The 21,021-nt window shown below is 42.7% G+C and overlaps 2 protein-coding genes across 2 annotated transcripts; both read left to right on the top strand.

The window, feature by feature from the left end:
- Positions 1-6,030: 6,030 nt before the first annotated feature.
- On the top strand, positions 6,031-15,547 carry LOC138973210 (large ribosomal subunit protein bL17m-like). The gene is made up of 4 exons (XM_070345918.1): positions 6,031-6,316; positions 8,947-9,018; positions 12,038-12,176; positions 14,060-15,547. Exons 1-4 carry the CDS (start codon positions 6,032-6,034, stop codon positions 14,305-14,307), a joined length of 744 nt encoding a protein of 247 aa, XP_070202019.1. The 5' UTR covers position 6,031; the 3' UTR covers positions 14,308-15,547.
- Positions 15,548-16,508: 961 nt separating this feature from the next.
- On the top strand, positions 16,509-19,976 carry LOC138972246 (smoothelin-like protein 1). Its single transcript, XM_070344967.1, has 3 exons — positions 16,509-16,667; positions 17,494-17,622; positions 18,307-19,976. The coding sequence occupies exons 2-3, from the start codon at positions 17,556-17,558 to the stop codon at positions 19,260-19,262; spliced, it is 1,023 nt and encodes a 340-aa protein (XP_070201068.1). The 5' UTR covers positions 16,509-16,667; positions 17,494-17,555; the 3' UTR covers positions 19,263-19,976.
- Positions 19,977-21,021: the final 1,045 nt, after the last annotated feature.

Below are 21,021 nucleotides of genomic sequence, written 5' to 3'. Positions count from 1 at the left end.
TATTTAGTTAGTGGAAGAATTTTTTGTAATGTATGTTTGATGGTGTATGCTTTTAATTAAGCGTTGTTGACTATGAATGTAGATTTAAATATGCTTGTATAACTGTGTTTTAATTTTAAATGTGTGAAGCGCAAAGAGCATAATTGCAAAGTTATGATGTTGCGCTATATAAATGCTCATTTATTATTATTATTATTATTATATGCAAGCACGCACGCACTCTTCATACGCACACAAACGCACGCGCGCACGCGCGCACGCATGACGCACGCACGCACGCAAGCACGCACGCACGCACGCACGCACGCACGCACTCTGCACAACCTGTCACACACACACGCACGCACGCACTCTTCACAACCTGTCACACACACAACCTGTCACACACACACACACACACACACACACACACACACACACACACACACACATACACACTCACACGCGCGCGCTTTCTAATGACCTTAATCAATAACGTTTTGTTTGAAAACTTTCAAATGAACAGAAATGCAAGCTCGTTAAAGTTCTTTAGTGTATCCCCATTTCATCTTGAATAACCCTCAAACCTTTTCAAGCCCTGGGAGGGAGGTAATTACTTTTCTTTAAAGATGTCTTTTTACGTTTGATGTTTGGTGATGTCCCCATATCCAAATCCGACCGTCATTACTTAATCTGTGTGTCAACATATATATGGGACACAAAGTACCATGAATCCCTTTGAAAACAATCTGCTTGTCGGGTAAACATGGTAAAGTTAACTGCGTGGATTTATGGGAGACGGGGGGGGGGGGGGGGGGGGGGGTGGAGGTAGGGGATGGAGGAGGGTTGGGAAGGAAGGGGGTAGGGGGGTATACCTTCTTAATTCACTCTGTCGGGAAAAAAGTAGGACACTGTGCAGCTCTCTTTTGAAAATGAGCTTTTTGAAGTTTGAAGTAATGATGGTCGATGAGGACGGATTGAGGATAGGGGAGGAGGGAGCGTGAGGTAAGTTTGTTTTGTGGAACAAAAAGGTGGGGGTGGTTTCTGGGGGTGGGATGGGTAGGTGGAAACGGTACGGGGGGACAACGGTACCGTAAAATCCCTAGCATAAGCCCACCCCCCCCTGTGCACAGATTTAGGGCAAAATTGGGGGGTGGGCGTTTGCTAGGGATAGACCCCTTTGCACAAAGTAAGTTTTGTGCTCAACCGTGTAATTGAGTGAATACAAACCCCGAAAGCATGTACGTTAGGTCGTGTGAGTAGAAGTGAAGGAAAAAAGAAAGAAAAAGGACTTTGAGGCAAAGAAGGCCAACCATGAGAGAGAGAGAGAGAGAGAGAGAGAGAGAGAGAGAGAGAGAGAGAGAGAGAGAGAGAGAGAGAGAGAGAGAGAGAGAGAGAGAGAGAGAGAGAGAGAGAGAGAGAGAGAGAGAGAGAGAGAAAAGGACTGGCTCTTCTGAAAACAACCCGAGCATAGTCATTCATATAAATTTATAAAGTAAAAAGAAAATCGCCAGACCTTTGCAAGGACAAACAATAACAACACAATTCCGGGAAAAAGAAACTTGATGAAATGTCGAAATGTCAACACCAATGAAGCCCTTTCTTTCTGTACAGGGAAGAAATTACACGATCGTCTTTGGAAATGAAACGTTAACTGAACTTGGATTTTGTCTTCAAAAGGCCCAATCTTTCTGAGAAAGAAAAACCCACAAACTTAGGGAAAAAAAGAGAAGAGAAACTCGAAAAAACATGAACGATGGGTGGGAGTGAGGAGAGGGGACAAAGAATAAGAAAAAAGGAAAGAAACACGAAAAGGTAAAGAAGGGGAAAAAGATGTCTTTTAGAACAGTCTGCACAAATCCTAGTGAAAGTGAGCCTATAGTCTCTTTGAAAAAAGCAGGGTGGGCGTTTTCTAGGTAGTTACCCCTGTGCACAACTTTTGGCCCAAAGTGGGGGGTGGGCGTTTGCTAGATGGTGGGCTTATGCTAGGGATTTTACGGTATTAGGACGTCGTGTCAGAAGGCCTTCTGTCCAAAATCAACTCCAGACTGAGTGCGGCTTCCCCGCCAAATTCGAATCATGGAGTACAGTCATCCAAACAGCGACGAGAAAAGCATGTCATTTCGATGTAATCTAATTTAATTTAAAAAACAAACAAACTTTGATTAAACCACGCAACAACAGCAAAATCCCCCAAAAATCGTTTTATTCGAATGCCTGTGTATGTGTAAGTGTGTGGGTTTTTTGTGCGTGCATGCGCGCGCGCGTGTGTGTGTGTGTGTGTGTGTGTGAATGTGTGTGTGTGTGTGTGAGTGTATGTGTGTGTGTGTGTGTGTGTGTGTGTGTGTGTGTGTGTGTGTGTGTGTGTGTGTGTGTGTGTGAATCACCACGGACCTCCTGAACGCAACAGATAGCGGTCTCGTCTCTGCCCTTGTGCTGCTGGACCTTTCCGCGGCCTTCGACACGATCGACCATCAGCTAGTCGTCGATCGCCTCAGTTCCACGTTCGGCATTCACGACACCGCCCTCTCTTGGTTCCGGAACTACCTCCAGAACCGCTCTCAGACTGTCACCACTGATTCGTTCTCTTCTCAGCCTGTCCCTGTCCGCTTCGGCGTCCCACAAGGGTCTGTCCTCGGCCCTGTCCTTTTCACCCTGTACACCCAACCCCTCTCCCTGGTCATCGAACGCCACGGCTTGAACTACAACTCCTTTGCCGATGACACGCAGCTCCAGAACAACGCCAAGCCGGAGGACGTTGACCATCTCCTGGGATCCATCTCCAGTTGTTTTACTGACATCAAGAACTGGATGACTGAGAACAAGTTGAAGCTGAACAGTGAGAAGACAGAGGCCCTTCTCGTTGGAACACGACAGAAGATTGCTTCCCTCACTGTGACCGACCTCCAGCTGGATGACGCGACTGTTCCATTCTCCCCTGCTGTCAAGAGCCTTGGCGTCTTTCTCGACTCCACTCTCTCCATGCAGACACACATCTCCTTCATCATCAAGACCTGCTTTTTCCACCTACGGCGCATCGCCTCCATCCGTCGCTACCTCACCCACGACGCCTGTGTCAAGCTAGTTGTCTCCCTCATCTTCAGTCGTCTGGACTACTGCAACTCCCTTCTGGCTGGCCTCCCCGCCTCATCCATTCATGGCCTACAACGAGTCCAGAACGCTGCTGCCAGGCTGACGTTGAGGAAGACGAAGCGAGACCACATCACCCCCCTACTTCGCTCCTTGCACTGGCTCCCTGTCAACACCCGAATCTCCTACAAACTGTCCACTCTGGTCTACAAGTGTCCCAACGACTCTGCTCCCGAGTACCTTCAACCCTCCCTGGACCTGTACACCCAGCCCTCCGACCGTCCCCTTCGTTCTGCTGCTGACCCACTCCGCCTTCACATCCCTCGCTCGAAACTCGCATCTGCTGGTCAGCGTGCATTTCCCTCCGCGGGCCCCTCCGTCTGGAACTCCCTGCCGCTTGAGCCTCGCCAGAGCCCCTCTCTTGACGCGTTCAAGAGTAGGTTGAAGACTCAGTTCTTCCCGTAGCTGGCTGCGACTTTCATGTTCGACAGTGATGTGTTGTGCCCCAAAAGACATTCTTGTGCTGTGCTCTGTGAGAGGTGTTTTCTTTGTGTTTGATATTATTTTGTTTGGATCTAGCTATTGATGTGTACATTGTTGTTAAACAGTTGTTTGTTGTATGTTTATCAGGGTTTGCTAGTGTGTGATAGGGTTTGTGTCCGTCTGTAGATGTTAGTTTCTGTGTTAGTCCTGTGTTGACAACTCTTCGACAAGCGCTTAGAACTGTACCCACGGAATACGCGCTATATAAGCTTCATATTGATTGATTGATATTGATTGTGTGTGTGTGTATGTGTGTGTGTGTGTTTGTGTGTGTTTGCGAGAGTGAGTGCACGCGGCGCGTGTGTACATGAGCGTGCGTGCGATAGTGTGCATGCCTGCGTGTTTGCATGTGCTTGCGTGCCAGGGTATTTCCTTTTCACCTTTTCTGTTTTCAATTTATGTTCCTGGCAACCTTTATATACTGTGCAAACCACAGACCACTTTTCGTATTGACTCTTACCATGTTCGCCCTCCCCCACCCCCCTCCCTACTTCCCCTATCACACTATTTTTCAACGTCCGCACCCTTCCAATTGAACGCCCCCACTCACTTCCATTTCCCATCTCAACACTCAACCCTAAATCGAGAACAAAGAATCCCATGAAAACTCGGAAAATAGAGGTTCTCAAAACCATGGCAAAGTTCAAAATTAATGTGACCCTCCACAACGGAATGAGTCGCATGTCACCTGTGCGGGATTTTCATATTTTTACATTTTCCTAAAGAGTTTGACGTTATGCCCTATCCTGTGGTGTAAACCGTTTTAGAAAAGAGCGAACACGGTTTGAGTTATAGGCCTGTGACTAAGGTGACCCTCACACTGTTACAGACACCCCCCCGGACTAACCGAACCGCGTGAGGTGACATGCGACCCATTCCGTGGTGGAGGGTCACAAATGTGCCAAATGACAAAACACGCCAATACAGAATTGAGCCCAACTTCCGAATCGGAAACAGCAAAATGTAGGTTACGCAGGAATATGAACCTTGTCAGTGCGACTTTCACACTGGACAGGTTACACAAAGAAAAAAATGTTTCGCAAAACAGCACCAACAAAAGTTTGTTAAACTCGTAAAAAAAAGATTTTACGTAGATTGTGCTTGTTTCTTGACGAGATATGAAAGATGAGACAAAAATGTAATAACAATTTGAAAGTTTACCTCAAACACACACACACACACACACACACACACACACACACACACACACACACACACACACACGAACACACACACACACACACACACACACACACACACACACACACACACACACACACACACATTTAAACAAGACACACCATGACACACACAAATCGAAAACAACAAATAATAATAGATCAGAAAAAAAAGAACACAGGAAAACAGAAAGCACTCAAACATTCAGGCAAGCAGACATATAAAAAAAGCAAATACAAAATAAATAAGCAGACACGAAAGACAGACAGTCAGACACACAAACAAACAGACAGAAGAATACAATAAAAATCAAAACGAAAGAAACGATAATTATTCAAATGTGTGTGTGCTTGTTTGTGTGTTTCTTTATATATTTTGTCTAGGTTTGTTCTCACTTCGTTTAAGTGTGTGTGTGTGTGTGTGTGTGTGTGTGTGTGTGTGTGTGTGTGTGTGTGTGTGTGTGTGTGTGTGTGTGTGTGTGTGTGTGTGTGTGTTTGTTTGCTGTTCAGTGTTGTTGTTTTGTTGTGTGTGTTGTAGGCATGTATGTTGGGTGTTTTTGTGTATTATTTGTTTGTTATTTTAATTGTTGGTTCGTTTGTTTGATTGCATGTTAGTTCGTTTCAGTGGTTTTTTGGGTTTTTTAGTGTGTGTCTGCTTGTTTGCTTGGTGTTGTTTCGGTGTGTGTTTGAGTGTGTTTGTTTGTTTGCTTGTTTCAGTGTTTAGGCCTACGTGATTGTTTACTTGTGTATGTGTTTGATTGTGTGTCTGCTTTTGTGTTTGTTTTTGTTTGTTTGTTGGTTGGTAGGTTTGTTTGTTTGTTTGTTTGTTTGTTTATTTGTATTGCATATTGTTTGTTTGTCGTGTCCGTGCTAAAGAGTTGGGCCATGTCTCCTTGTTTGTCAGGTTTTTACGCTCATCGTTACAGGCTATACCGTGAATAATCAGTCAATGTACTTTTGTTTAAAATCATTTTACATGTATATCTTCTTTTTGGTGTCGATAATTTTAACAGTAATGTTTTTCTTCTTCAACAATTTGTTCATGCAGTCAGTGCATTTATTGTACCTTTCCGTTCATTGTAGCCTTATGCTGTTTATTTACTACTTTTTTTTCCATTTCCGACTTTATTAGCTTCATTTTTTTGTTAACCTTGCTCGTTTGTTCTTTTTCTCGACATTTACCTCTTTGTGTACATCTATTTCTGTTATTATTACCTGTACCTGAAGATTTATCGTCAAAAATGCGGTTCCTACTTTGCACGGTTTTCAAATGGTTTGCTGGTTTCCATTCAGAGTTGTCTGTTCTTGTCGCCCTCCATGCTTCCAGTGGCACACTCGTTCACATCAAAATGTTACGATTTCGCATTAGAACTCGTCCCAGAAAAATGGCCAGTTTGGAGGGACTGGGCAGCGGGCCTGAAGGACGACTAAAGCGGTTGAGGAAGCATGTGACAGCACTGATTCGTCACGAGCGACTCGAAACGACGTACGCACAATGCGATGAAACCAGAGGTTATGCAGAAAAAGTGAGTCGTCTGCTTTTGTTGCAAGTCTCGTGTGTCTGGCATTGCTACACACTTTTTATCAATCTTATGATATTTATCTGCCTTATTTGTGTAGTTTTGTTACTCGGTTGATAATGTTGAACTTTAGAGTTGTAAATTCATAGCTCAGAATCCTCTGCAATGTAATTCTCCAATTTTGCAGAACCTGCTCTTGTAATACTAATAGTATTACATAATAGACTTTGTATCTGAGCAGCTCTCCGGAAATGTCCGCGAGACCCGCTCTTTCTTATGCTTTGAACGTCAGGAGAACTTTGAACCTCCGCTTTCGCAGCTCGCGCAAAATAGCTGTACCATATATGCTTTGCTATGCTTTGACTTTGCGGTTTGCGAGAGTGTGCAATAATTTGGAATACTGGCCGATAGCCGAATAGGGAAACAAGTCACTTTAGTTTAGATATAATATATATATATATATATATATATATTATATATGTGCGCAATGCTTGGCTGTAACAACTGTATACGCGGCTTGTCACGGAATATACCTTTGAAGTTACGTAATGAACTGTACAGATGCCTTTCATTTGTATGGAATGTGGAAGGAAAATATTGGCAGCCATGTTTTTGAAAGAAGGGAGGCAACACTGTCAATAGTACACAGACCTGTTTACCCTCCCGGATTGTCCGGAATTATTACGGATTTGGGGTCTAAATTCCAGTATTACGGAAATCTACCGAAAATTCCGGAAATTGCGGTCGAGAGAACCTTTTTCGTGCGTGAAAATTCGAAGTCGAAATTGTGGTAGTCACCAGGACTGTGATTTCAAGGCTGACTGAAACAGCCTCTTCTGCGCATGTGCACAGCAAGGTATTTGTCGGATTCCGCTGTTTTGAGATCGACATTGGTCCGAAGGGTAATATAGGGCCGATCTCTGTGGGGACGAAATGCCAACCACAAAAGCAAAAGTTGTACAGAAATATCGGCAAAACTATTAAGTCAAGTGGCGGTGTCTGGTGAAGTTTAAGAAGAGTGAACCACATTCATTTTGGTGATCGACTTGAGATCAGTGCAACAACAAAGCTAGTCAGTTAGAATACGAGTCACGTCGCGGCACGTAGTGTCCCGAGGTTAGACGCAGCATTAGTTTTAAAAAAATGCAGTACACAAATAAACATGGATTGGAAACAACCAAAAACACGAAATTATGTTTGGCAAAACATGAGCCTGCTTCGCATCGAATTTATTTGACCTAGGTCTCTACTTCCACAGAATCTCCCAGACCTGCGAACCGATCTCTCACTACGGTCAGTCGCGCCAGAGACATAGATGTAGGTCTATGGTCGCGCTCATCAGTGACTTGCGCTGTTGCCGAAATTCAAGTCTTTCCGAGTCTAAAACTGATCTCCATTAATATTTCTCCAATATAGCAAAGATCACAGTTCTTTGAATCGAAAAACTTACAACAAAATGTTTAAATGAAATAAACGAATCGGTCCTCTAAAATTAAAGGTAGCTTCTGGAGAGAGTTATTATGACTGGTTTTAATGCAGGATGTCTGATGTGACAGAATGTAAGGTGGTTTTGTTCACATGCATCTTGACTGTAAATAGTTTAAGGGCGGAGTAGGGGGGTTGGGGTGGGGGGGGGGGATGTTACAGGGGTTCCGCCACACCCCCCCCCCTTGCTGTCAAAAAAGCAACAAAAAACACAAAAATTCAGTCTGTGGAAAAAAAACAAAAAACATTTTCTGTCTGTGAAATTTGTGTTGTTGTCGGGAGCAGATATCAATGAAGATAAATTGTCATTATTTAATACTAACTTTAAAAGAAATAATGAGTGGCTGCTGACACCAGTTTATCATGTTTAAAATCAAGGATATTAAGCCACATTGTTAATAAAATAGCTAAAATTCTTCAGCCAGACCCCCCAACCCCTGGAACCCAGGTTGTAACTCCCCCCCCCCCCCCCCCCCCCCCCCCCCCCCCCCCCCCCCCCCCCCCCCCCCCCCCTCTAGCTCTCTTGCTGGTTGAAAAGAAGCTCGTTTATATTGCTTATGCCACAACCCTCGTAAAATAAAATTTGATTTGATTGATTTGATTGATTTGCTCCGCCCCTGAATACTGTTTTTTTTAGATAAAGTAAACTTGTCTTTGTTAACTTGCATATCAGGTGTCTTGTGTTGTGTGTTTGTGGTGTGTGTGATTGAGCTTCTGTGTGTGTACTACAATACTGTTAAACATGGTTATCAATTTTGTACTTGTTTTGCATGGTAGCGCGCGAATTAACGTGTCGTTTAATCGTTTTCGAGCTGGTTTATGGTTGATAAAAAAGATTACTCAAACGAGTCAAAGATGCCTCAAATTACGGAAAAGTACCAGAACTGCATTCCTGATTTTCATTTGGGGGGGTAAACAGGTCTGAGTACATATATTCATTTTCGGTGATCAAATTATCTCAAACAACCTCATTTACATGATATACCAACGTGTGAATGTATGGTTTCGTTATGACATGGATGGTCTCTCCCACACTTTTGTAGGATAAACATGTTATTACTTAATTTTTGTAGTTTACACATCTGAGGCTTTATTTGTTACACATATATTGATATAATTATATTATCATATGTTTTCATTGTGTGCTTCAGTTAATCACTATGGCTGTGCGGAATGGGGACAGAGACAAACATACAATGGAGATGGCAGATTATTGGCTGCTGGTGAGTGTTTTAAAAAGTGCAATATATCCCAAGCCTAGTACAGTATGAGACATCCCAGGCCTCTACATGAGAAAACACACACACACACACACACACACACACACACACACTTTAAAATTGGCAATCTAGTGGCTGCTCCGCCTGGCGTCTGGCATTATGGGGTTAGTGCTAGGACTGGTTGGTCCGGTGTCAGAATAATGTGACTGGGTGAGACATGTAGCCTGTGCTGCGACTTCTGTCTTGTGTGTGGCGCACGTTATATATGTCAAAGCAGCATCGCCCTGATATGGCCCTTCGTGGTCGGCTGGGCGTTAAAGCAAACAAACAACAAACAACACACACACACACACACACACACACACACACACACACATTTTTTTGTTGTTTCAAGTGTTAGCACAAAGTGTGTCTCTGCTTAGATTACTAATCTTGCTCTCAGAACTGAGCTGAAAATCTGTTCTCTAATTGTTTTGGTGTCATGCAGGCTTTGTACAGGTGTCCTTTTGATTGTTGAAATTGAGCATCCTGTTAATTATCTTTTTCTTAAGTTTTCATTGAAGTGCATGCGGTGGTTAAATTAAAAATTAAATTAAAATCTTCTCTCCGGATAAAACATTGTTTTTAAGCAGTATGATACACCTTCATTTGAGCATTGCTTGTGTTTCTAAGTGAACAAATAGACATGGTTGGTCTTTTTTTGTTCCAGTCTTAATTAAGATTTGCACTTGTTTTGCTTAGAGGCAAAGTTCATTGTGGATTGTATTCTGATGAGAATTTGACAACATGATTGAGTAGACACAGTGAGCTATGCCAACTCATAAATATAGAGCTGCATACATGTGTGTCAAGTAATGGTTTGTTTGTCAGTTAATGAGTTATGCTTATCTTCCATCACAATCAACCACATTTGAATTCAGTACACCATGTTAATTTCCAACCCCAGCTAAGTCACCACTATTCAAAGGAAGACATATTTCCCAAGTTTCAATGCCAGGTTTCACCACTGCGTCTGGCGTTATTTGTAGACAGCAGCTTGGGTGAAGGGGGACAACTCATGATGGGGATGTTCTGCTATACTGTCTCAAGTGCTTGTCTCCCTTTTTACATTTAGTCAAGTTTTGACTAAATGTTTTAACGTAGAGGGGGGAATCGAGACGAGGGTCGTGGTGTGTGTGAGTGTCTGTGTGTGTGTGTAGAGCAATTCAGACTAAACTACTGGACCGATCTTTATGAAATTTTACATGAGAGTTCCTGGGTATGAAATCCCCGAACGTTTTTTTCATTTTTTTGATAAATGTCTTTGATGACGTCATATCCGGCTTTTCGTGAAAGTTGAGGCGGCACTGTCACGCCCTCATTTTTCAACCAAATTGGTTGAAATTTTTGTCAAGTAATCTTCGACGAAGCCCGGACTTCGGTATTGCATTTCAGCTTGGTGGCTTAAAAATTAATTAATGACTTTGGTCATTAAAAATCTGAAAATTTAAAAAAAAAATTAAAAATTTATAAAACGATCCAAATTTACGTTCATCTTATTCTCCATCATTTTCTGATTCCAAAAACATATAAATATGTTATATTTGGATTAAAAACAAGCTCTGAAAATTAAATATATAAAAATTATTATCAAAATTAAATTGTCGAAATCAATTTAAAAACACTTTCATCTTATTCCTTGTCGGTTCCTGATTCCAAAAACATATAGATATGATATGTTTGGATTAAAAACACGCTCAGAAAGTTAAAACAAAGAGAGGTACAGAAAAGCGTGCTATCCTTCTTAGCGCAACTACTACCCCGCTCTTCTTGTCAATTTCACTGCCTTTGCCATGAGCGGTGGACTGACGATGCTACGAGTATACGGTCTTGCTGAAAAATGGCATTGCGTTCAGTTTCATTCTGTGAGTTCGACAGCTACTTGACTAAATGTTGTATTTTCGCCTTACGCGACTTGTTTTCATTTTCTCTGTCTTCCACCCCATCTTGCAGATTTTAAACATTGAAACTGAAAGGAAGAAAGTTACACAAATACTTTTGTTGCGTAAGACATGGACTGTATTAGTTTTGGTGTGGTTGTCTCTTCTGATTCTTTGTTGCCTCAGCCATCCTGTCAATCCAAGAACTCCAAATAGATTCCAACCACTGTACCTTTCCCCTTGATTCCAGATAGAAAATTGATATACAAGTCACACTTAGTTAAGTGTCACAAGGAAACGCAGAATCATATTCTTTGATAATGCCGTCGTTCTTGTTTCAACAATTTAGTCCCATGCATACACCCATAAAAAAATATTGCCAAGTGTGGGTATGTGTGTGTTAGTTATCGTTGTTGTTGCTATAGTTCTACTGCTAAACACATGTGCAGAGCACCTAGGTGAACAAGTATAGAAGGGGGAGGTTTTGCTGTTACTATGTTCTGTCATGCTGGATTTAGCACTGCAATAGAACCCCCATTGGAAGAAAAAAAAATATCAGAATTAAATCAGGAGGGAGTCTTGAAATGGAGATTGAAATTGGTTGTTGGTTTTTCATGAGTCCCTTAATCTATTTGGCTGTTCAGGACCGAAGCAAATTGGGTTACTGTATTAGTTTACATGATGGTATCTGTGTCATAAAATGGAGGTAGATTTACAGAGGGTATGAAAAGAACATCTCAAAAAGCAAGGTCTTTAATTTAAAGAGAAGTCTTCTACTGAGGGTTATTAAAGAAAGGGGGGGGGGGGGTCCACTGTAAAACTGAAGAAAGGTTAACCCCCTTTTTAGGACTCCTGATTTAGGTCTAAAGAGTTGTTTTCTAATACTTTCTGCTCATAAGCTCTGCAAATGTGCCTCCATTTTTAGACTATTTTAGACTAAGAACACTCCTTATTAACAATGGATTTTTTCAGGTTTTGGATGGTCGTAAAAGATATGGGGGCTCTGCTGTAAATCTAGTCTCTAAACCCTATGCAGAAGTGTGTTGTTGTTGTCGTCAAGTGTATATAGTAACTGTGTACTTTTGAACTCTTCCGTGTTCCAGGAGAAGGATCTGATCCACAAGCTGTTCAAAGTGTTGGTGCCTCGCTACCAGTCCTTACCCGCCACGGCCACATCCATCCATCGAATCTCCACTGAGTATCCAGGGGATGGCAGACACATGGGGGTGCTAGAACTGAAAGGTGAGCGCCTTTGTTGTTGTGATGTAGCTTGTGAGTTTGTCTGAATGGAAGAGCAGGGATGGCGTTAGGCGTTGGACATTGGTCATAGTCTGATTCACTGGCCCAAATGTTTGATTCATACTATGGCATGGCGGTCAGATGACCTATCGTTTTAAGCCAAGCAGGGTCATTATCCGACAACATTCCCATTCCCTCGGACTGCGTGGTACATGTATAGGTTTTTGTTTACACAAATCCACCCACTGTCACTGAGCGCTCTCTCGTACAAGTGTACTGAATTTGCATCAACGACCATGTGTTTTGGGGGAGTTCAGGAACACCTTTTTGCACTTGGGCCGACAAACACGCCACTCTGTCTCAAAGCAGTAAAAGAAATGGAACCTGGACCCTTTCGAGCTGTCCATGGCAGAAACTTTTTACATCATGACAACATTTCATAAACAGCCACTGACTGTCATGGCCTCTTTCCTGACAAAGACCAACATGTTCAAGCTTAACATGTTCAGATTTTCAACGGCAGTTTTTGCTAGAGTTCGACCAGAAACAAGTGAAGTAGAAAACTGACACGACGAGTATCGCTCTGGACAAGGCCAACATCACCGCCGATATTGTCGCAACGCCAACATAAATCAAATTGTTGTCACTATCGAAGCGTTCTTTAACCATCATTGGATCATGCTTTGGACTACACAATCCGGATAATGTGGGTCGTGTACGAACCATACTGTTCTGCCTTTATTCTCAACAGGATGAGAGTGCAGAGAGTGTCACCGAGCACACCATACAAAACACGCCACCAATAATCTGGGTTAGATCATTTTATTTGCAGTGGTATGTGACGCCATCGTCATCTTGCATGTCATAGTGCTGTAATGAGGTGAAAACTGAAAAAGGAACAAACAAAGGGGGAACTAAATACTTGTTTTACACTTATTTCTATGTTTGAAATAACCCAAAATGAATAAACAACAATTCACATTCATTTAACACAATTTCCTGAACTATCAAGAAGAAATCACTAAAAGAGCTATCCACTACGCCACCGCAAGTACAATAAACTGAAAGAGCCGGATACAGTGCCTGGTACATGGCGGAGACGTAAATCAAAATGAACAAATAACCACTTGCGAACAAAATCACCAATTTAGGTAATAACGCGCTAGAAACTGCTTACAAGACTAATGGAGCATTGAGAAAATATACTCTGCTTTATAATACAAGCAATTATAAACTAACCTTATGTGAACTGAGCAGGTTGCTGACAAAAACAAACAGAGATTTGGCCCTGTGAAGAGAGGCGGCCGTTTCACAGGAAGTGCGTCAAAAGTGTCTTAAAACCCCAAACAATCCACAAAAAAGTACAAAAAACCGTAAAAGTGAAAGTAGAAATAACTCCCGGAGACAGAACACATACTTTAAAAAAAGGATTCAACGTAAAAAGTATGGGTGTCCTACACGACCCATGCCATCCAAATAGGGATAAACATCGTAAAATCCTTCCATATGGGTTGCCAACGACCCACATCATCCGGACAGCCCAGTTTAAATGACAGGAAAACATTGGTGTTTGTAAATGTTGCTGTTTTTCACTTCAGTTGAGAATTTGGCATTCCCAACAGTCACTGTTTTTTTTGCTAAAGGGGAATTTGTGTGTGTGTGAGTGCATGGATGTGTGTGTGCATACGTGTGTGTGTGTGTGTGTGCATGGGTGTTTATGTGTGTGTGTGTATGCATAATGTGTCTGTGTGTGCATGTGAGCGTGCATGAAAGCGAGCATGCTTGTAGTGGTTTTTTTTTTAAAGATAGTTGCTTGAACGAAAGCTTTTGCGAAAACTTTTGCCAACTTGTTAACCATTCTTCCATTTTCTTTGTGTTGCTATCAGGTAATCCGTGGCCTCCAGTACGCCCTCAACCACGCAACACACGCCTCCATCTTCACAACATTCAGCTGGAGGAGGCTAAGAAGGAATACCACCAGGAGAGACTCCGCGCAAAATCTGCCGCAGCGGCCGTACCACCTGAGGGGAGTTCTGTAGACGGACCTGCTGGTAGCTCTGTGGATCCGGATCCGATCGATTCTGAATCAGAATCGGGTGAATCAAAAAACAGTGGAGACTCGTCCAAGAGATGAAGTGATGTTTAAAGGCATAGTATTTTTTGTGTAACCGTTCCGGGTCACAATATCAGGTCTGGCCGAACTTTTACATGGGATAAGACCACCCCTCCACTTGGGACACATACCCAAAATCAACACCCTGTATAGTAATACTTCCAGTGAAGAGTGGAAATTGTTTTATGAATTGTGATTCACTGACTGTCAGTTACACGATTAATTAATTAAAACAAATTCTCACCCTGCATAGAAAGCAGCTAGACAGTTGATTTTTGGTATGTGTTTAAGTGGAGTAAATCCTGGGCAAGACTGGGATGTAGAGCAAAATCACGCCGTATATTCGGCTATACCGAGAGCGCACCGGCGCCACAAAGTGTTGCATCCAGAATCACGGCAAGTGTCCCCCATTGAAATCAAAATGTCTCTTTGAAACCATGTAAAGCTTAAATGTATGGTTGCGGGAATGAGTATAAGGTTTGTATCTAGCACATGTGTTTGTTTTTATCGAGAAATATACACGTAAACGAACATGCGAACCGATTTGCTGTAGATCTATCAGTATCCGCACTGAAACATATTCGTCCACTTTCATCCAATCCTACACACCTATTTGTCGATAAATGGAATGACAAGCCAAACTATTATGTTCATTGATGTGTCCTGCGTTGATATGTGAAATATCACCATACATAACAGTCTGTATTGTCCAAAAATTCAAAAAGGAATGAAGCTGTCAATGCTGTTTGGTAGCGAACCGCCACAACTTCTGGAACGGAATATAATTGCACGTTGGCCGTTGCAAACTACACAGCATAACCATGAACACACTCAAGCCAACAACGCCCGCGCACGCTCGGTACAGCCTTGAATCGTGGTGAAAATTGTTTACATAGGAATGACAGTGCCTTTGGGTGTGTTATGATGAAAAGGATGTTTGTTTGAGTAAGACAGTGTGTTTGAAAGTATTGTTGAAACAGTACAAGTGAAGCACTGGCCAATATGTGAGAAATAACTTTGTGTACAGACTGAACATGTCATTCATTAAACATGAGAGCAGTGAGATTGAATATGTTGTTGAAGTGTATCTCGTCCCTTCTTTTGCCTCAAGTGCACAGTAAGAAGGGGATAAGGGTCTGGAGGTTGTGTTTGCAGGTCTTGTGTTTTTATGATTGAGGGAATTCAAGTTTGTCCGTGTGTTTCTATATGCGGTGTGCTTGTTTGTGTCTATATTTTGAAGAAGTAAATATGCGAATTGTGACACTGTCTTGGCTTTTATTACGTTTGCATGGTTAGATAGAGAGAGAGTGTGTGTGTGCAGGGCCGGACCCGGGGGGGGGGGGGGGGTTCCAGGGGTTCCGGAACCCCATCCCTGGAAAAAGCATGTACCTTGCTTTGAGTGTTTTTGTTTTTTTACTAGTTTTAGCACCAAAACAATGCTGCTCTTAACCCTCAAAACAAGGCCCAGAATGCACCAGATTGCACAGATTTTAACCATTTTTCAAAAATTTTCTGGGGGAACATGCCCCCGGACCCCCCTAGTTTGGCAGGCGCACGCTTGTGGCTTCGCCACTTCGCTGATTTGCCCCCCCAAAAAAGGAGGAACCCCCCCCCCCCTTCCAACTCATTTGGTCCAGCCCTGTGTGTGTGTGTGTGTGTGTGTGTGTGAAACCAAATTAAAACAAGAAATGGGTTCACTAACTGTTTTTCCTATCTACTCTACTCCAGAAGACTCCATGATGGCTTATACTGTGACCAAACAAAACATACACACGTTCCCATGTGTACGCACACAAGCACACACACACATACACACATGTATGCTTTACAACACAGATGTTCTCAAAACGTAAATGTATCTTTTAGGGTTATTTCTCCATCAGAATGCTACATTTTGGGCTGTGGATCACAATGCAGGCAGGGTGCTGTAAGCAAGTAAATGTACATAAAGATTTCAGCTACTGAGCAAGATAAAACTAACGATGGACCCTTAGTACTGGTAACTGCAAATAATTGTTGGTCGTAGTGTTCATTTTTGACATACGCCGATGACCACAGGTAATCATTTCGCGATGTTCATAAAACACAATAAATTAGTAGCCAGGTCAGTACCCCAATTTGCATAAATTTGCGACAATAGCTTTACACAGAGGGCTATCGAGGATCCATTGAGATGATGCGGTAATTGATTCTGACGTCACGACAGTGCTACGTAAAACAATCATACAAATACGTCACTGTATGTGCAGAAGTTCACTTTGGTCTTTTTGAAGTTTAGGTCGTGAAAGACTGGAATACAAAACAGCAAACGTTGTGTTCTTGATGTAATCTGGAAAGCATTACAATAACTGCCTTAGTACTGAACAGCCAAACATGTAAAGGTAGGTCTCTTTTTGTATTATAATTGTTTGCATGGAAATAGTGTCTGTGTTTGACATTTTAAACTGTTATTCGCAGGATTGGTTCTGACATGATGAACATCGTACGAAAATGACTCTGATTTTACGTAAAGAAAACATAAAAGAAATGCCACAAGCTGCAGAAACACGTTCAGCGCGCGCGCGCGCACACACACACACACACACACACACACACATGATACGCACGTACACACAGGGATGGCCAAATCGCAAGATTGTAACTCGCCAGCCGGGCGAGCAACTTCAAGAAAGTCACTAGCCTGCCGGAAATTTCGCTGACCACAGTTGCTGCATCTGCAGTGTTTATACGACTTTGAAACTCTATATTACAACCAACAATTTTTTCACTGGCCATCCTTTGCCAGGCGGTTTCTACTAGCCCGGCGGATTTCTTACTCGCCCCTGGCGATCGGGCGAACGACTGATTTGGCCATCCCTGTACACACACACGCACACACACACACACACACACACACACACACACACACACACACACACACACTTACACGCAATCACTTACATACATGCATTGCCATTTGTCATGCATGCATGTAGGGCCTTTTTTGTAGGCAAATGAATTTAAGATGTTTGTTTAACAAGTTATTTAGGAGGACTTATTTTGTGACTGTGTGTGTGCGCGGCACGCATGTGTGAGTGTGTATTATATCAAAGTGTGTGTGCGCTTTGTGTATGTGTGCGCTTGCTTGCTTGCGTGTGTGTGTGTGTGTGTGTGTGTGTGAGTTTGTTGATATTAAATAATCACACTTTTACTTCTTTCTCTGCTCAGGCGTTGAAGAAATATCAAGAAAACGGGGCTCTCGACTGAGGGGAGGTAACTAAGCCTAGGAGATGGCGGACAGTTGGAAATGGTTGTCTTTCTTCATATTTCTTTCTGCGCTCCTCTCTGCGTATTATGGTAAAGACAAACGTACATTTCTTTCGTACATTAGTGTTATTAGCAATGGCATACACATGTGTCTCTTCTTCTCCCCGAAAATGCTGGTTTAATGGAAATGGTGACAGATAGGCAGAGAGATAGACATAGGATGACAATACACCACTAAATAAAAAGAAAACAAGATACAAAGTTAATACAACAACAAACGTGGTATAATGTGGGCTTGTAGGGACACCAAACTTATTGAAACAGTTACTGTTTGTCTTATGGCAATCAAATCAAATCGATTGCAACCCGAAAATGATTATGCTATGATAAATGATTAAGAAGACGCTGCTGGGTTTTTTTTGTATTTATATATCTATCTAGCTATCTATCTATAACATTCATATAGCCTATCATCTATATATATGTGTCTGTCTACCCTACTTCTTTACTTTTCCCTTTGGATGTTTTTTTCTGCCAGTTTGTTATTGTGATTGTTATGATTCAAGTTTTTCTTATCAAAAGAATCTGTATACCTTTTTACACAGCATTCTCTCTCTCTCTCTCTCTCTCTCTCTCTCTCTCTCTCTCTCTCTCTCTCTCTCTCTCTCTCTCTCTCTCTCTCTCTCTCTCTCTCTCTCTCTCTCTCTCTCTCTCCATTGATCCATCCATTCATTGACCAATCTGTTTACCTAGCCGCAGTGTCTTTTTTTTCAGTCAAGGGAGACAATTCCCCCACCATCAACGCAGCCCAAAAGACCGCTCTTCAAAACAAAGGGGACCAAAAACACCCTTCGCCTCAACCTCACAGCGTCGGTGCACCAAATCAGAATGGATTAATTAATCACAACGGTGCAGCACAGAACCAGAATGGAAATCTGAACCACAACGTCGAGCCGAAACAGGGGACCCAGAATGAAGCCAACCATGAAGACCACAAAGCAAGCGGGAAAGAGAAACAACCAGAACATGGAAACCCCAACAAGAAACCCAATCAGAATAAAGACGGCAAGAAGAATGAAGCAAACAATCACAATGAAGCGACCAAGCAGGCTGAAGCGCACAATCAGAATGAAGCAAACAAACAAAATGAAGCGACCAAGCAGAATGAAGCGCACAAACAGGCTGAAGCTAACTCCAAACCGCAAACGGGTCCGAAAGCCAAAGAAACTGACATGGGAATCCAACCGGTACCAGACAACAAACCGCAGGACAACAAACCAAAAACAGCCGACCACTTCGTAGCCATAAGCGATGAGGAAATCAAGAAGCTGTTGGGCACTGCGCAAAAGAAGAACGACAAAGGCTTTGATGGAGAGAAGAAACCCCAAGGAAAAGAAACTCCACTCAACGACGACGATGAAAACGGAGCCGCGCTCAAACCGCTAGCCAGTGATGCAGGACTAGGATCACCCGGCAATGAAACCTTCGCTCACCTTGGCGTCTCTGACGTCATGGAAGACGTCAAGTACGTCATGCTGTCCGCGTGCGTGGCGGTGGTTGGCGTGGCGCTGCTGGTCATCGTGGCGACGGCGACGATGACGAAAAAGCGACGACGACCGTACGAGCGATGCAGGGGATTCGGTGATGAATGCGAGATGAGAAGCAACTTTCAGCTGGTCAACCATGACGAGCGTCTCGGGAGACGTGACTCTGCCAACTACCTTTTGTAGACTGCGACGGTGCGCACAAGTCTCGTCTCTTTTCTTCAATTTCTGTTCAACTGTATACACAATATGACCGTCGAAATTCAGTGAGAAATAAATAGCATCTAATCAACCACAAATACGTCCGGGACTATGATACGTGACTCTGCCAAATACTTTTTGTAGACTGCGACGATGCGCACAAGTCTCGTCTCTTCATATTCAATTTCTGTTCAACTTTATGTTCACACCGTCCAAACTCAAGGAAAAGCAACTTTCTTTTTATCAACCGCAACAACGTCTGTGACTATGCTACGTGACTCTGCCAATTCCTTATTGTAGACTGCGACGATAATCAATTTCTGTTCAAAGTAGGTTCAATATGGCCGTGCAAACTCGGCAAGAACAGATTTAATCTTATCAACCACCACAACGTCAGGGGCTATGATACGTGACTGCCAATAACTTTTTTTAGACTGCGACGATGATCAATTTCTGTTCAAAGTATGTTCAATATGACCGTTCAAACTCATTGCGAAGCGAATTTCATCTTATTAACCACAACAAAGTCTGGGACTATGAAACGTGACTGCCAATTACTTTTTGTAGGCTGTGACGATATGTCACTATCAAGCATGGTTTTAACTCGTTTTAAGCTACAAGCAGAAGCAGCTAAAAAAAATGTAATGACCTACCAATACCTTGACTTTGACACGACCCTTGACCCCCCCCCCCCTCAACCCCCCACCCCCACCCCCCCCCCCCCCCCCTCACCTGCCTCCGTCATGCTTGGTATGATGTACACACAACTGTTTAAATTATTTTTCAACAAACATGATACGCTTGCATGGTTTGTTATTAAAAGGTACTTGAAAAAAACCCACAGCTGTGTACATGATAATTGAGTGTGTCAGTGTGTGTGTGTGTGTGTGTGTGTGTGTGTGTGTCAGTGTGGGTGTACGAGCTCGTGTGTGTGTGCAAAGCTGGAATCGGGGGGGGGGGTGTCTAGGTTCCGGAAGCCCTCTTTTACCTGGCTGTTGATACCCTTTTAAATGCTAAATGTCAACAGGATCTGCCCGGCCCTCCCTCCCCCGTTACCTCTGCCTCACTTGGAAGCCCCTGGCCGCTCATACATAAGTGTCGGTGTGTTCGTGTGTCCATGTGTATGCGTCAGTATGTGTGCCTGTGTCTTTTTGTGTCGGTTTATGTCTTCATCTGTATGTATAAAGTTTTGTATACAGGGAAGATGTCGGTTGTTTGCATTACCCAATATTGACGGACTGTGTGATGATATCTTCTGCTATGGTCTGTTGAGACAGTAATATCAAAATCGAGACCAAAGGTCCAGATTTTGATATCACTGTCAAAACAGACCAATAGCAGAAGATATCATCACACAGTCAGTCAATGTTAGATATATTGCTAATTCTCTGGACATTTTGTATTTACTGTAAAGAAATTACAAAAGTATTTGTCTCAGTTTTGGCTGTTCCATATCCCTCGCTCTGATTATTATTTCTTTTTGTTCACTCTTTTCTGGTACTTTTCAGTATTTTGAAATATCTTTCCTATCCGAAAAAGTCTTTAGTCACTTGCTCAACTAAATTCTTGAATAATTACATTTTCATATACATTTCCGTCGATATCAGTTTTGATATCGACGACCTCTTTATTCACACCGGTGACACTGTGACGGTTCCCCTACGCTTTGTGTCCGGTGCCCTGACCCTTTGTGTTCGGTTCCCACTCGGTTCCCACACGCCAAAATTCGCGGACAAAACATCCA

The sequence above is a fragment of the Littorina saxatilis genome, linkage group LG8, assembly GCF_037325665.1.
Source record: "Littorina saxatilis isolate snail1 linkage group LG8, US_GU_Lsax_2.0, whole genome shotgun sequence".
In the NCBI taxonomy this organism is placed as follows: domain Eukaryota; kingdom Metazoa; phylum Mollusca; class Gastropoda; order Littorinimorpha; family Littorinidae; genus Littorina; species Littorina saxatilis.
This window is presented reverse-complemented; position numbering and strand designations above follow the sequence as displayed.

Bases quoted from the DNA above. Each gene is read 5' to 3' on its own strand.
- LOC138972246 (XM_070344967.1), top strand. From the start codon at position 17,556: ATGGCGGACAGTTGGAAATGGTTGTCTTTCTTCATATTTCTTTCTGCG. The intron at 17,623-18,306 runs GTAAAGACAAAC...CTTTTTTTTCAG, and splicing joins GCTCCTCTCTGCGTATTATG to TCAAGGGAGACAATTCCCCC.
- LOC138973210 (XM_070345918.1), top strand. From the start codon at position 6,032: ATGCGGTTCCTACTTTGCACGGTTTTCAAATGGTTTGCTGGTTTCCAT. The intron at 6,317-8,946 runs GTGAGTCGTCTG...TGTGTGCTTCAG, and splicing joins CCAGAGGTTATGCAGAAAAA to TTAATCACTATGGCTGTGCG. The intron at 9,019-12,037 runs GTGAGTGTTTTA...TCCGTGTTCCAG, and splicing joins TGGCAGATTATTGGCTGCTG to GAGAAGGATCTGATCCACAA.